This window comes from Scyliorhinus torazame, chromosome 6 (assembly GCF_047496885.1).
Source record: "Scyliorhinus torazame isolate Kashiwa2021f chromosome 6, sScyTor2.1, whole genome shotgun sequence".
Lineage (NCBI taxonomy): Eukaryota > Metazoa > Chordata > Chondrichthyes > Carcharhiniformes > Scyliorhinidae > Scyliorhinus > Scyliorhinus torazame.
Genome location: NC_092712.1, coordinates 303,777,040 through 303,793,124, shown reverse-complemented (window position 1 = coordinate 303,793,124; position 16,085 = coordinate 303,777,040). Strand labels below are relative to the sequence as shown.

General features: G+C 47.0%; 1 protein-coding gene across 3 annotated transcripts in view; it reads right to left on the bottom strand.

Moving 5' to 3' along the window:
• The window catches only part of fyco1a (FYVE and coiled-coil domain autophagy adaptor 1a), a 353,805-nt gene that overhangs the window by 273,988 nt on the left and 63,732 nt on the right, over nucleotides 1–16,085 (bottom strand). For all 3 annotated transcript variants that reach the window (XR_011947883.1, XM_072509960.1, XM_072509962.1), the window contains 2 exons: nucleotides 10,987–11,080; nucleotides 1,511–4,105 (listed from right to left, as the gene is read on the bottom strand). Coding sequence is in view for 2 of the 3 variants with exons in the window: in XM_072509960.1 (XP_072366061.1) it covers nucleotides 1,511–4,105; nucleotides 10,987–11,080 (2,689 nt within the window). In the remaining variant the exon portion in view is untranslated. The remainder of the gene's footprint in view (nucleotides 1–1,510; nucleotides 4,106–10,986; nucleotides 11,081–16,085) is intronic.

The following is a 16,085-nucleotide window of genomic DNA, read 5'->3' as shown; positions in this document are numbered from 1 at the left end:
AAAGGGCAATAATAGAAGGAGACTTTAACTATCCCAATATCAACTGGGTTTCAAACAGTATAAGGGGCATTGAGGGTGAAAAATGAATGTACTGTGTCCAGGATATTTTTTAAAAAAAATATTGCGTGACAGGCCCAATGAGACGCAATTTTGGATTTTGTCTCGGGAAATGAACTGGGACGAATGGGTAAAGTGACAGTGGGCGACCATATCGGGGACCAATTCGCTGCCTGAGTTGGTGGTGGATAAGATACCTTAAACTCTTAAAAAGTATTTGGATCTGCACCTTAATTGTTGTAAGCCTCAGGTCTATGCGCCATGTGCAGGATGGTGGGATTAGAAAGAGCATCTGGGTGCCTTTGGTTTGGCATGGACAAGATGGGCTGAACGGCCCCCTTCTGGGCTGTATCACTTCTTTGATTCTATGGTTCGATCCTTTGGTCAGATGCGCTGAACAATTACAAATTATAATGAAACTCGATCTTACTTAGGAATGAAAACCTATCAGATTAACACTAATTCACTGGAAAATTTGGGAAAACAATTCAAAGCATTGGCATCTGGTTCTAAATGGAAGCAGAGGGCAGCATGGTAGCACAGCGGTTAGCAGAGTTGCTTCATAGCTCCAGGTTTGATTCCTGGCATGGTTCACTGTCTGTGTGGTGTCTGCACATTCTCCCAGTGTCTGCGTGGGTTTCCTCTGGATGCTCCAGTTTCCTCTCACAGTCCAAAAATGTGCAGGTTGGGTGGATTGGCCATGCTTAATTGCCCTTGGTGTCCAAAAAGGTTAGGTGGGCTTACTGGGCTATGGGGATGGGAGGGGTTTAAAGTGGGTGTTTTTTCCAAGGGCTGGTGCAGACTCGATGGACCGAATGGCCTCCTTCTAGAGTGTAAATTCTATGATTCTATTCTGAACAGGCGCTTTTCTAAACAGGGATCCATCCAAAAAGGGAGGGTTCTAATGTACTGACATAATGATTAAATAGGAAAATGGCAAGGTGTTTAAAGTAAGGGAAGCTGAGAAAATGTTTCCCCATAGCCAGAAATAATAGATCAAAGGAGTAGGCTATTGTTGCACATCTCCATGCAGATGGTCAACGACATTATAGATGGAAACTGTAAGATGGGTATTTGCCATCCTCTACACTGCTGGTACTATGTTACACGGAGACCACCAAAGGAGTGTGCCTAAAACAAAGTTTTCCCCTTTTAAAACAAGTGAAAATAAATCACTTTCAAAATGTAACAGAAACAACAGAAATTTAATGTCAAATTTCTAATTAAGCAAAATGATCAAATCCAGATCAGTTGCAGAATCTAAGCTGAAACCCAGGCCTTCAAAACGAGGAAAACTGCTAAATTCAAATACTCTCCCTACTGAAATTAATTATGCTCTTCACATTGTGCTTACAACTGAATGAAGATGTAAATAAAAGCTCACTGTATTACACTGCCATTGTTAACCAGGTCCGGCGACTGCAGCAATACAAAGAGGGAACCTAGTCATCACCTTTAATTTACCCTGATAGTCCATCACCTCTCCACTCATCTGAAATTTGACTGCTGACAGTTCTTCTCTTGCAGTTTCTTGGGAGCTTCTTATTTGTTGTTCTGCTTGCGCCAGCTTTTTCTGCAGCTCCTTTACAGTTATTGCCGACTCTTTCAATCCCCTCAACTCTTCTTGCAGCTGTTCGTTCTCACTTTGAAGTTTGGAAACATTAAGATTTAGTTGATTTCGTTCTGCATTTACCTCCTCGCAGAATGCTGCTTGCTGTTGGGAAATCTTAATGCACTTCTGCTCAGTGCCAGTTTTCTCTGTACTGAGTGTACAAATCTGCATGCCAAGTTCTGCCATGTCAGTGTTCGCCCTGTGAAGCAGATCTTGGGTCTCGACATTCTCAACATCTATCTTTTCAATGTACTGTTTCAGCTGGAACATTTCTTCTTTAACAGACACAAGTTGTTCCTCCAGTACAATTATGTGCAGTGCTGACTTCTCCCTTTCATCTTTGAGATAATCTTCTTTTGCTTTGAACAGCAAGAGTTTCTCAGTGTGATCGCTGTTCATTGATTCTATCTGTTCCTTCAGTTTTTGAACCAAGGTTCTATATTCGTCCTTGGAACATATTGCAAGGTTTAGATTGCTGCATATATTTTCCTTTTCCTCAAGTTCGTGTTTAAGCTTTGACTTGAGCTCCCGACCCTCTGTGTGCAATCTAGTCATTTCAGCATGTTGGATTTCAAGCTGATTTTTAGTAGTAACTAAGCTTGCATTAATCTCTTGCATGGCTTGCTCCTGAAGCCCTTTCTCCTGGAGCTGTGCTTCCATTAATGCATTTTTCTCAGCTGTTAGGCTTTCTGAAAGCATAGTCTGTTGCTTCAGGCTATTCTCAAGATTCAACTTTTCTTTCCCCAAAGTCTCTATTGCTGCCTGGCTTTTCTCGATGCTTTCCGAAAACTGCTTTAACGCGTCAACTTTCTCCAGTAAAGCGTCTTCTTTCTCATTTAGAAGGGCAACAAAAGAATTATTTTCCTGCTTTGACCCTGCTAATTTATTCTGCAGGTCTGAGATCAGTTCTTCCTTAGCCTGGCAACCTATTTGGAGATTAATGAAGCAGTCGTTGAGCTTATTTTCTTCTCGTTTCAAATCGTCAAATTCGGACTGATTCTTTTCCAGCGTTGTTTCCATCCTTTTAAGCTGTCTGAGGGTGTTTTGCAACTTCTCATCCAGTTGCCTGTTTTCTTCCCTTAACTTTGTTTCTTTCTCATCCACCGTCACCATGCCATCAGCAATTTGGCCCTGCAACTGTTTCTCAGACACATTCAGTCTGTCTATCTCAGTTTCAAGGGTTAAACAAGTCTTCTCCAATTCTTTCTCTCTTTCAACGTATTTCTGCACAATCTGTTGATGGTTCTTGCTCTCGGCTTGCAATTTCTGATGCTCAACGTTAATATTTTCTGTCCTGGTTTGCAGCTTGGCTAGCAGTTCTTCTAAATCTTGCAATTTTTTCTTAAGATCTGCCTTCTCGCTCAACAGCTTGTTCTGAACCCCCTGATGGTTTTGTGCCCTACTATGAGCAGCAGACAGTTCTAACTCTTTGGCTCTGAGATGGCTGGAAAGTGTGTCTATTTGCTCCTCTAAAGTAGCCTTTAATTTGTCATATTTGATTTGCGCTTCTTCGTGCTCTTTTCTCAGCTCCTGAACTGACTTCTGCCCTGACTCAAGATCTGTTGCGTTTTCTTGTATACTTTCAATTTCTTTCAATTTACTCAGGGTACTCTCTAGCTCTTCATCTTTCTTTGCAAGCACAACATTTTTTTCCTCAAATTTTGAAGTCGTCTCTTTTAGCTTTAACTCAAGCTCGTTGACTCGAGATTCTCTTGATTTCAAATCATTTGTTAATCTCTCCAGCTGAGACTGCTGCATACTGTTTAATCTCTGCATTCCAATTTCCTCCCGTTCAGCCTCATTCAACTTGTCAATAAGCTCATAGATCTTCTGTGCTGAATCATAGTGGGTTGCTGTTAGTTGTCCCTTCTCAGTCAAAATACTATCTATCCTTGCTATCAGCTCTAGGTTCTTCTGCTCCACCGTCATTAGCTTGGTCTGAAGTTCACTCAAATTGCCATCTTTTGTCTCTTCAGAGGCCTTGAGCCTCTCCATTTCTTGTGCCAATGACTGCAGCTTTACTTTGTCGTCTTGATTACATGACTCTAATTCCATAACCTTCATCTGAAGCACCTGCTGTTTTTCAGCGGAACTGGCTTCTAATGTCTGCAAAGATTTCTGAAGCTCTTGAACGGTGTCTTGAGCAAAAGCCGAGCTGTCAGACAGCTGATTCGACTCTTCCAACATCTGTTTCAACTTGCGGTTTTCCTCCATTGTATCAGCAGTTGTTTTCTTCATAGCTTCTGAAGTTTGCTCATGCAAAGCTGTTGTCTTCTGTAACTCTTCCTTCTCCAGTTCAATCTGCTGCATCTTCTCCCTCATCTCCCTTTGCCTTACATCAGATTGATCAAGTTCAGCGCGTAATTCATCGCAGGTTTCCAGCTGCTCTGCTATTAATGGATTGTTTATTTCTGGGTTCGAAAAACAGTCTGGGGCCTATACAGAGACACAACATTGATATATTAGTTAAACTTCAGTCAACAATGTAGATGCAACTTCATCAGTGCAACTTATTTTTTCAGAAAAATTACCAAATTAAAAAATGGGCCATGATTGAGGCTCAGGGTGTCGTTCATTAACAAAACAAATTCTAAAAGTAAGGCATAAAAGCAAATTACTGCGGATGCTGGATTCTGAAACCAAAGAGAAAATGCTGGAAAATCTCAGCAGGCCTGGCAGCATCTGTCGGGAGAGAAAAAAGCAAACGTTTCGAGTCCAAGTGATTCTTTGTCATAGCTTTGAGCTTTGACAAAGAGTCAACTGGACTCGAAACGTTAGCTCTTCGCTCCTTATAGATGCTGCCAGACCTGCTGAGATTTTCTATCATTTTCTCTTTGGCTAAAAGTAAGGCAGATGAGTATAAGATAGCCACTTTAATAAATTCAACAAGAAATTCGGGAGAAACTTCTTCAGCATGGAAGTGGTTAGAATATGGAACTCATGGCTCTAGGGAGTAGTTGAAGTGAGTAGCATAAATGTCTTTAAGACAAAGTTAGATAAGGACATGAGGGAGAAAGGAATAGAAGGGTTAGATGAAAAATAGTGGGAGATGACTCACGTGGGGTATAAATACCAGCACAGATTAGTTGGGGAAAATGTCCTATAAATTCAATGACATGTTCACCCAAAACCGTCAAATAATTTTAAACTGTAAGTAAACAAGACTGTATCGATGGGCTTGTGTGAAAAACAGATTGCCGACAACAATTGGAAATCTGTGAGATCAGGGAAAAAAAACTTTGGGGTCAATGAATGGTTGACTAATTGAATGCAGAGCATAATTTGCTGACTTCATGGATCAAAGTACATGGGGCGGCACAGTGGTTAGCACTGCTGCCTCACAGTGCCAGGGATCCGGGTTTAATTCTGGCCTTGGGTGACTATCTGTGTGGATGGTAGCCATGATGTGGAGATGCTGGCGTTGGACTGGGGTGGGCTCAGCAAGACGTCTTACACCAGGTTAAAGTCCAACAGGTTTGTTTGGAGTCACTAGCTTTCGGAGCGCCTTCATCAGGACCTGATGAAGGAACTGCGCTCCGAAAGCTAGCGACTCCAAACAAACCTGTTGGACTTTAACCTGGTGTTGTAAGACTTCTTATTGTCTGTGTGGAGTCTGCAAGTTCGACCTGTGTCTGCGTGAGTTTCCTCCGGGTGCTCCGGTTTCCCCCCACAGTCCAAAGGTGAGCAGGTTAGGTGGATTGGCCATGCTAAATTGCCCATGCCCAAAAAGTTAGATGGGGTTATGGAGATAGGGCGGGGGCCTAGGTAGGATGCTCTTTCAGAGGGGCACTGCAGCCTCGATGGGCTAAATGGACTCCGTCTGCACTGTAGGGATTCCACGATTTCCACGGAAGTGTTTCTGTGCAAACCAGGAAACATAGAAAGGATAGGCTACTGAAATGGGATGCATCAGAGAGACCAGCTATTAATATAACAATTTGCAGTTACATAATGTCTTTAACAGAAAATGTCTCAAGCTGCTTTATATTTCAATCAAGCCAAAAAGATGGATTGTGAGGGGCGACTGAATGGGAGATCGATAGTCAGAGAGGCAGGGCGGTTTAGGGAGAAACTTACAGGACATGGGACTTGAAGGCAAGCCAAAGCACAAGAACCAGGGGCGAAATTCTCCCCCAACGGCGCGATGTCCGCCGACTGGCGCCAAACACGGCGCCAATCAGACGGGCATCGCGCCGGCCCAAAGGTGCGGAATGCTCCGCATCTTTGCGGGCCGAGCCCCAACATTGAGGGGTAGGCCGGCGCCGGAGGGATTTCCGCCCCGCCAGCTGGCGGAAATGGCGTTTGTTGCCCCGCCAGCTGGTGGAAATGGCGTTTGTTGCCCCGCCAGCTGGCGCGGAAATGCGGCGCATGCGCGGGAGCGTCAGCGGCCGCCAACAGTTTCCTGCGCATGCGCAGTGGGGAGAGTCTCTTCCACCTCCGCCATGGTGGAGGCCGTGGCGGAGGTGGAAGGGAAAGAGTGCCCCCACGGCACAGGCCCGCCCGCGGATCGGTGGGCCACGATCGCGGGCCAGGCCACCGTGGGGGCACCCCCCGGGGTCAGATCGCCCCGCGCCCCCCCCAGGACCCCGGAGCCCGCCCACGCCACCTGGTCCCGCCGGTAAATACCAGCTTTGATTTACGCCGGCGGGACAGGCAATTTCTGGGCGGGACTTCAGCCCATCCGGGCCGGAGAATTGAGCGGGGGGTCCCACCAACCGGCGCGGCCCGATTCCCGCCCCCGCCCAATCTCCGGTACCAGAGACTTCGGCGGGGGTGGGATTCACGGCGGCCAACGGCCATTCTCCGACCCGGCCGGGGGTCGGAGAATGACGCCCCTGAACTGGAAAAACAACTGATGACGGTGGGTGCCAAAGAGGACCGGGCGCAATCAGTGACCCTGTTGCACCAAGCACGGATCCGGGTGCAATGGGTGAATCGCGCGCAAGCCCCAAATCGGACTCCACGCCGGCCATGACAGCTCACGGATTCACCCGACGCAATTTGGATCTTGCCCTCGCTGGGCGAGATTCAGGTCTGATTATTTAAATGAGCGTAATAGCTCAATTCAATACCCCGGCGCCCAGCACTCACCGGCCGTGCCTGGCAGACCTTGCCAGGGCGCTGTGTAGTACTGGTCCACATAACAGCACTTGGAGACAATCTCCCAGGCTATTGGAGACCCCAGGTGGTCGGCGACAGGGCAGGGTGGACCCTGGCATGCCTCTGGCATCTGGACACATTTTCACTGGCAGTGCCAGACGGGCAGGGTCATTGTTCCAGGATGGCAGCGCCCAGGTGCCCTGGTGCCAGGTTGGCACTGCCAGCGGTCCAGCCAGGGGGGGTCTTGCCACTTATGGGAGGGTGGGTAAGGAGGGTGGGACTGGGTAAGGGGGAAAGTACTAAAACGAATTTACGGGATGTGGGTGTTGCTGGCTAGGTGAGCATTTGTTGCCCATCCGTTAGTTGCCCTTCAGAAGATGGTGGTGAGATGCTTTATTGAACCACTGCAGTCCCTGAGATGTAGGTACATCCACAGTGCTGTTAGTGATGGAGTTCCAGAATTTGACCCAGCGACAGTGCAGGAATGGTGATATATTTCCACGTCGGGGTGGTGAGTGTCTTGGAAGGGAACCTCCAGGGGGTGGGATTCCCAGGTATCTGCTGCCCTTGTTTTTCTGGATGTCAGTGGTCATGCGTTTGGAAGGTGCTGTCTAAGAAACCTTGGTGAGTTACTGCAGTGCATCTTGTAGATTGTACACACTGCTGCTGTTGTTCGTCTGTGGTGGGGGATTGAATGTTTGTGGAAGGGGTAACGATCAAGTGAGCTGGTTTGTCCTGGATGGTGTTGAGCTTCTTGAGTGTTGTTGGTGCTGCACTCATCCAGGCAACTTGGGAGTATTCCACTGCACTCCTGACATCTGCCTTGTAGATGCTGGACAGATTTTGGGGCGTCAGTATGTGAGTTACTTGCCACAGGATTCCTAGCCTTTGATCTGCTCTGGTAGCCACAGTATTAATATGGCTAGTACAGTTCAGTTTCAGATCAATGGTAGCCCCCAGGATGTTGATTGTGAGGGGATTCAGCGATGGTAATGACATTGAATGTCATGGGGCGGTGGTTAGATCCTCTTTTGTAGAACATGATCATTGTCTGGCACTTGTGTGGTGTAACTTGCCATTTGTCAGCCCAAGCCTGGATATTGTCCAGGTCTTGTTGAATTTGGACATGGACTGTTTCATTATCTGGGGAGTCGCAAATGGTGCTGAACATTGTGCAGTCATCTGTAAACATCCCCACTTTTGACCTTATGATGGAGGGGAGGCCATTGATGAAGCAACTGAAGGGACAATCCTTTAAAACGGAGATGAGGAGGAATTTCTTCAGCCAGAGGGTGGTAAATCTGTGGAATGCTTTGCCCAGAAGGCTATGGAAGCCAAATCACTGTGTCTTTTAGGCAGAGACAGATAGTTTCTTGATTAATAAGGGGATCAGGGGTTATGGGGAGAAGGCAGGATAAAGGGGATGAGAAACATATCAGCCATGATTGAATGGCAGAGAAGACTCGATGGGCTGAATGGTCTAATTCTGCTCCTATGTCTTATGGTTTAACTTCTGCAGTGATGTATTGGAGCTGAGATGATTGACCTCCAACCACCACAACTATCTTCCAAATGCCAGGTATAACTCCATCTAACCAAGAGTTTTCCCCCTGATTCCCATGGATGATCAGCCATGATCATAATGAATGACGGAGCATGCTCGAAGGGCCGAATGGCCTCCTCCAGCTCCTATTTTCTGTGTTCTATGTGTAAACTCAATCCCACATCAATATGTGGCCTACTCGTGTGGGACACAAATGTCGGCCTTAATAACAAACCCGCATTTCTCCACGTAGAGAAACGTTAAAAGGGAGAGATAAGCGCTCCTGAAAGAGTTTGGCACCTTCTCAGGCTACAAACTCAACATGAGCAAAAGCAAGATCTTCCCAGTACACCCACAAGGAGGGAGGACAGCACTAACAGGACTGTTGTTTAAATAAGCCCAACACAAATTCCGCTACCTGGGGATCCAAATAGCCCATGACTGGAAAGAGATCCACAAATGGAACCTCACCAGTCTGACAGAGGAAGTAAAAAAGGACCTGCAAAGATGGAACACACTCCCACTCTCCCTCGCGGGGAGAGTCCAGGCGATCAAAATGAATGGGCTGCGCAGGTACCTCTTCCTACTTAGATCCATTCCGATCTACATCCCCAAGGCCTTTTTCAAAGCACTAGACAAACTAATCATGGCGTTCGTATGGGGGAGTGGGGGGGAGCGGGTGGATGGATGGATCAAGGAGCCAGAAGCCGAGTGGGTGCGCACGGAAGATGTCACTCCCATCCCCACCCAAAAAACACTCCAGCAGCCCGGTGGTGATAGCCACCCTCCAGTCCTGGAACCAACTACGGCAGCAATTTGGCCTGACCAAAATGTCGGACAAAGCTCCCATAGGTTCACACCAGCACTGACTGGTGCCATATTTAAAAAGTGGGGACAGGACGGAGGGACACTGACAGTCAGGGATCTATACACGGACGGCAGGATCGCAACAATGGACGAACTGACAGAGAAATTCCAGCTAGCCGGGGGAACGAGCTAAGGTACCTGCAACTCAAAAACTTCCTACGAAAGGAGACAAGGACGCGTCCACAACCGCCACGACAGACATTACTGGAAGAGTTACTGGATGCAAGCATCCTAGATAAAGGGAACTGTAGCAACATGTATGACCGACTGGTAGAAAGGGGCGACACCGTACTGGACGCAACAAGAAAGAAATGGGAGGAAGACCTGGGAATTGAAATAAGGTGGGGACTCTGGAGCGAAGCACTGCATAGGGTCAACTCCTCCACCACGAGCGCAAGGCTCAGCCTGACGCAACTAAAAGTGGTACATAGAGCCCACTTAACAAGAACTCGTATGAGTAGGTTCTTCCCGGAGGTGGAGGATAGATGTGAACAGTGCCAAGGAGGCCCGGCCACCCATGCCTACATGTTCTGGTCTTGCCCCAGACTCGCGGGGTACTGGACAGCCTTCTTCGAGGCAATATCCAAAGTGGTGGATGAGGGTGGAGCCATGCCCGAAAATGGCGGTCTTCGGGGTATCAGACCAGCCAGATCTATTCCTGGGGAGGAGGGCAGACCCCATTGTCTTTGCCTCCCTGATCGCCCGCCGTAGAATCCTGTTCAGCTGGCGGTCAGCAGCACCTCCCAAAGCTGCAGACTGGCTGTCCGACCTCTCAGAATCTCTCCAAATGGAGAAAATCAAATTTGCCATCCGAGAGTCAGACGACGGCTTCCACAGAACGTGGGATCCATTCACCCAATTGTTCCGGGACCAGTTTGTGGCCAACGAACAAGCAGAAGAATAGCCAGGTACCCAAGAATCAGGGTAAAGTAGCCGAGGCGGGGGAGAGAGGGATAGACCGGGGGGGGGGGTAGCAGCTAAACTTAAGAGAAAAGAAAGACGAACCACAGGAGAAGGGGAGGGGGGGGGGGGGGGGGGAAGGGGGCAGAAAGGGGGGGGGGGGTGGATGAGGGAGGAGACAGGGAACAATAGAGGGGAACCAGTGAGATGGGGGGGGAGGCAAGGGAATGACAGCCGTAAGGAAGCCACGGGAAACGATAACAAACTTGGCATCTACAGGAGCAGAGAACAAGGAAGATCCGGGCGAAAGACAGGACGAAGAGCTGAAGCGGAGGTGATCGCGAGACGACAACGGCAGCGAAAACCGTCCGGGAGAAGCAAGCGGCAGCACCAACACCAGATCCATTTGCGTATTGCCCTCTGTAATTGTCCTGTAATTGTTTCCCCGGCGCCCAAATGTATATGTACCCCACGAGTCCCCCCCGGACAAACAAATGCCTACTTCTGTGTTAAAAACAATATTGCCAATGGGACAGAGTTGCTGTTGTTCAGCGAGCATATAATACCCTACCAGTTATTTTATTCTAGCTTTTTTTGTTGTTGTTTGTTTTGTTTTTTGTGCGTGTTCCCTTCTCTTCTGTGTATATATGTATTCTGGTTTGTGTACATAACGGTAAATATACTTTGTTCAAAAACCCAATAAAAAATATTTTTAAAGGGAGAGATAAGTGCCTCACTTAAATTGACAAACACATGCAAGATTGTGTAAACGATAGGGGAAAGCTGAAGATAACCAGAGAAAGATAAGGTCAGTAATAACATTATACGAGATAAAAAGTACACTCACCACCTAATGGCTAATTATCTCTGCAAAGTATACATTGCAGCTTATGACTGTGGCACTTACTTGTGAATAGTTGCTCACCAAACTGCTTACACTGGAGCATCTACTTGGTGGCTTCCAAAGATGTGATGGAGAATGAGATAGACTGAAAGATCTCCTTTAAAAAGAAATACATGCAGCAGTTTTAAACTTACGACTGGGTTCTTAGTTCAAGTAATTATTTTCACGGTTTACTGTGTTTAATGCAACAGAGGCATCTGACACTGGGGTGCATTCCATCGTTAATATCAGCACATTTTCTCAGTATGCGCTTCATACATCAAAGTTCACAGGATAAAGAGGAAGTCCTCTTGTGTGCCACAAGTGAATGTGAACACCTGAGCCACTGGAGTACGTCTAGGTTGTATTCTTCAGTGCCTCCAGCACCTCACCCAGACAGATCAGTTAGCTGCCGCCAATTATTTATTCACAACAATTATTTTTAAAACAAACGAATCTGCTTTTCTTTGGAGTTCCCGATCCAAATCCTGGCTTGAACTCTCTCGCCCTCTCAGAGACCCACTTCCACCATTCAAGGTCCAGCACATCAGATCTGAGGCACCGCCACCAACTTCAGATTGGGTCCCTCAGAGAGCCAGGATGCAGGAACACCTCCAGGAACATGCAGCACCACAAGGCTCGCCTTCTCTCGCCCAGCTGGCATTGCAAGATTCAGGCACAAACTCTATCCCTTCACAAGGCCAATGGTAATTCTGATAAATCCAGGTCCAAATTTCCCAGTGTGATCCCATTAAAATTACTGCTAGGGTGTTCCTGAAGGGTCAGCCCAATATTATAAAAAAAATGTTTTAATTAAATATTTTATTGAAAATTTTTGGTCAACCAACACAGTACATTGTGCATCCTTTTACACAATATTATAACAACACAAATAACAATGACCTATTTTATAAACAAAAAATGAATAAATAATAAATAACAAAAATGAAAACTAGCCCTAATTGGCAACTGCCTTGTCACAAGTAACACTCTCCAAAAATATAATTTAACAGTCCAATATATAATTATCTGTAGCAACGACCTATACATACTATACAGTATATATTAACAACCCTGAGAGTCCTTCTGGTTCCTCCACCCCCCCCCCCCCCCCCCCCCCCCGATCCTGGGCTGCTGCTGCTGCCTTCTTTTTCCCATTCCGTCTATCTTTCTGCGAGGTATTCGACGAACGGTTGCCACCGCCTGGTGACCAATATTATAAATTAATATACAAGTAAATATCTGGCAACATAAGAACATAAGAACTAGGAGCAGGAGTAGGCCATCTGGCCCCTCGAGCCTGCTCCGCCATTCAATGAGATCATGGCTGATCTTTTGTGGACTCAGCTCCACTTTCCAGCCCGAACAGCATAACCCTTAATCCCTTTATTCTTCAAAAAACTATCTATATTTATCTTAAAAACATTTAATGAAGGAGCCTCTACTGCTTCACTGGGCAAGGAATTCCATAGATTCACAACCCTTTGGGTGAAGAAGTTCCTCCTAAACTCAGTCCTAAATCTACTTCCCCTTATTTTGAGGCTATGCCCCCCAGTTCTGCTTTCACCCGCCAGTGGAAACAACCTGCCCGCATCTATCCTATCTATTCCCTTCATAATCTTATATGTTTCTATAAGATCAACCCTCATCCTTCTAAATTCCAACGAGTACAGTCCCAGTCTACTCAACCTCTCCTCGTAATCCAACCCATTCAGCTCTGGGATTAACCTAGTGAATCTCCTCTGCACACCCTCCAGTGCCAGTACGTCCTTTCTCAAGTAAGGAGACCAAAACTGAACACAATACTCCAGGTGTGGCCTCACTAACACCTTATACAATTGCAGCATAACCTCCCTAGTCTTAAACTCCATCCCTCTAGCAATGAAGGACAAAATTCCATTTGCCTTCTTAATCACCTGTTGCACCTGAAAACCAACTTTCTGCGACTCATGCACTAGCACACCCAGATCTCTCTGCACAGCAACATGTTTTAATATTTTATCATTTAAATAATAATCCCTTTTGCCGTTATTCTTACCAAAATGGATAACCTCACATTTGTCAACATTGTATTCCATCTGCCAGACCCTAGCCTATTCACTTAGCCTATCCAAATCCCTCTGCAGACTTCCAGTATCCTCTGCACTTTTTGCTTTACCACTTATCTTAGTGTCGTCTGCAAACTTGGACACATTGCCCTTGGTCCCCAACTCCAAATCATCTATGTAAATTGTGAACAGTCGTGGACCCAACACTGATCCCTGAGGGACACCACTAGCTACTGATTGCCAACCAGAGAAACACCCATTAATCCCCACTCTTTGCTTTCTATTAATTAACCAATCCTCTATCCATGCTCCTACTTTCCCCTTGATGCCATGCATCTTTATCTTATGCAACAACCTTTTGTGTGGCACCTTGTCAAAGGCTTTCTGGAAATCCAGATATACCACATCCATTGGCCCCCCGTTATCTACCGCACTGCTAATGTCCTCAAAAAATTCCACTAAATTAGTTAGGCACGACCTGCCCTTTATGAACCCATGCTGCGTCTGTCCAATGGGACAATTTCCATCCAGATGCCTCGCTATTTCTTCCTTGATGATAGATTCTAGCATCTTCCCCACTACCGAAGTTAAACTCACTGGCCTATAATTACCCACTTTCTGCCTACCTCCTTTTTTAAACAGTGGTGTCACGTTTGCTAATTTCCAATCCGCCGGGACCACCCCAGAGTCCAGTGAATTTTGGTAAATTATCACTAGTGCATTTGCAATTTCCCTAGCCATCTCTTTTAGCACTCTGGGATGCATTCCATCAGGGCCAGGAGACTTGTCTACCTTTAGCCCCATTAGCTTGCCCATCACTACCTCCTTGGTGATATCAATCCTCTCAAGGTCCTCACCTGTCATAGCCTCATTTCCATCAGTCACTGGCATGTTATTTGTGTCTTCCACTGTGAAGACCGACCCAAAAAACCTGTTCAGTTCCTCAGCCATTTCCTCATCTCCCATTATTAAATCCCATTGTAAAAAATAATGTATAATTGTTTGAAAATAGGATGCATTGTATCATTTATCATGTTATTTGCAGAGTTTTAAAAAATAAATTGAGAGTACTCAATTATTTTTTTCCAATTAAGGGGCAATTTAGCCTGGCCAATCCACCTACTCTGCACATCTTTGGGTTGTGGGGGGCGAAACCCACGCAAACAAGGCGAGAATGTGCAAACTCCATACGGATAGTGACCCAGTGCCGGGATCGAACCTGGGACCTCGGCGCCTTGAGGCAGCAGTGCTAACCACTGCACCACCGTGCATGTTATTTGCATAATTTCTTTTTTAATAAACATTTTATTGAGGTATGTTTGGTGTTATAACAACAAAATAAACATTGTACATAAAACTATAAACATAGTGCAAAAGCCGTCTCCCTCCCTTACAGGTCCCATCTTTATTAACCCCCTACTCCAAGCTAAACTAACCCCCCCACCTTCTGCTGATGATTAATTTTCCGCGAAGAAGTCAACGAATGGTTGCCATCTCCGGGCGAACCCTAACAGTGACCCTCTCAAGGCGAACTTAATTTTCTCCAAACAGAGAAAGCTAGCCATGTCCGATAGCCAGGTCTCCGATTTCAGGGGCTTTGAGTCCCTCCAAGCTAATAGTATCCGTCTCCGGGCTACCAGGGAAGCAAAGGCCAGAATGTCTGCCTCTTTCTCCTCCTGGACTCCCGGGTCTTCCGATGCCCCGAAAATCTCCACCTCTGGACTCAGCGCCACTCTTGTTTTTAACACCGTGGACATGACATCTGCAAACGCCTGCCAAAATCCTCTAAGCTTCGGGCATGCCCAGAACATGTGGGCATGGTTCGCTGGTCCTCCCGCACATTTTGCACACCTGTCTTCCACCCCAAAGAATCTGCTCATCCGGGCCACTGTCATGTGAGCCCGGTGAACGACCTTGAATTGTACTAGGCTGAGCCTGGCACATGTTGCGGATGCGTTGACTCTACTCAACGCGTCCGCCCATAGACCCTCCTCTATCTCTCCTCCTAGCTCCTCCTCCCACTTGCTCTTCAGCTCCTCGGTCTGTGTCTCCTCTGACCCCATAAGTTCCTTGTAAATGTCAGAGACACTCCCTTCTCCTACCCACCCTCTGGAAACTACCCTGTCCTGAATCCCCCTTAGCAGTAGGAGCGGGAAGGTTGACACCTATTTAAAAAAGGACCGCGGGATAAAGATGGGGAGACATTGAAACACGAACAGGAATCTCGGGAGGACCGTCATCTTCACCGTCTGCACCCTCCCAGCCAGTGACAACGGGAGCGCGTCCCACCTCCGAAAATCGTCCTTCATTTGGTCTACTAGTCGGGCCAGATTTAATTTCTGCAGCCGGTCCCATTCCCGCACCACTCGAATGCCTAGGTACCTAAAGCTTCCCCCTACTAATCGAAATGGCAGCTCCCCCAATCGCCTCTCCTGTCCCCTCGCCTGGACCGCAAACATTTCACTTTTCCCCATATTTAGCTTATACCCTGAAAACCGGCCAAATTCCCTTAGAATCCTCATGATTTCTTCCATCCCCTCTATTGGGTCCGATACATACAGAAGCAGGTCGTCTGCATAGAGCGAGACTCTGTGCTGCAACGCCCCCCGCCGCCCCCGCCCCCCCCCCCCCCCCCGGACCAGCCCCTTGAGGCTCTTAGAGCAATTGCCAATGGCTCTATAGCTAGCGCGAACAACAGTGGGGCGAGGGGGCATCCCTGTCTCGTTCCCCGGTGCAATCTAAAATAGTCCGATGTTGTCCTATTCGTCCGTACACTTGCCACAGAAGCCTAATACATCAACCTGAAAAAGCCCCGCCCAAATCCGAACCGTCCCAGTACCTCCCTCAGATAATCCCATTTTACCCGATCAAAAGCCTTTTCTGCATCCATTGCGATCACTACCTCCACCTCCCTTGCTTGGGGGCTTCATGATCACATTTAACAACCTTTTTACATTGGCCACCAACTGCCTACCCTTAACAAACCCCATCTTTGGCTTTGGCTCTCATCGAAGAGAGAGACCAGCCTCGCAGCTACAGCAGACCAAGTAAGTTCCAAGTCAAAGCACGCTACGA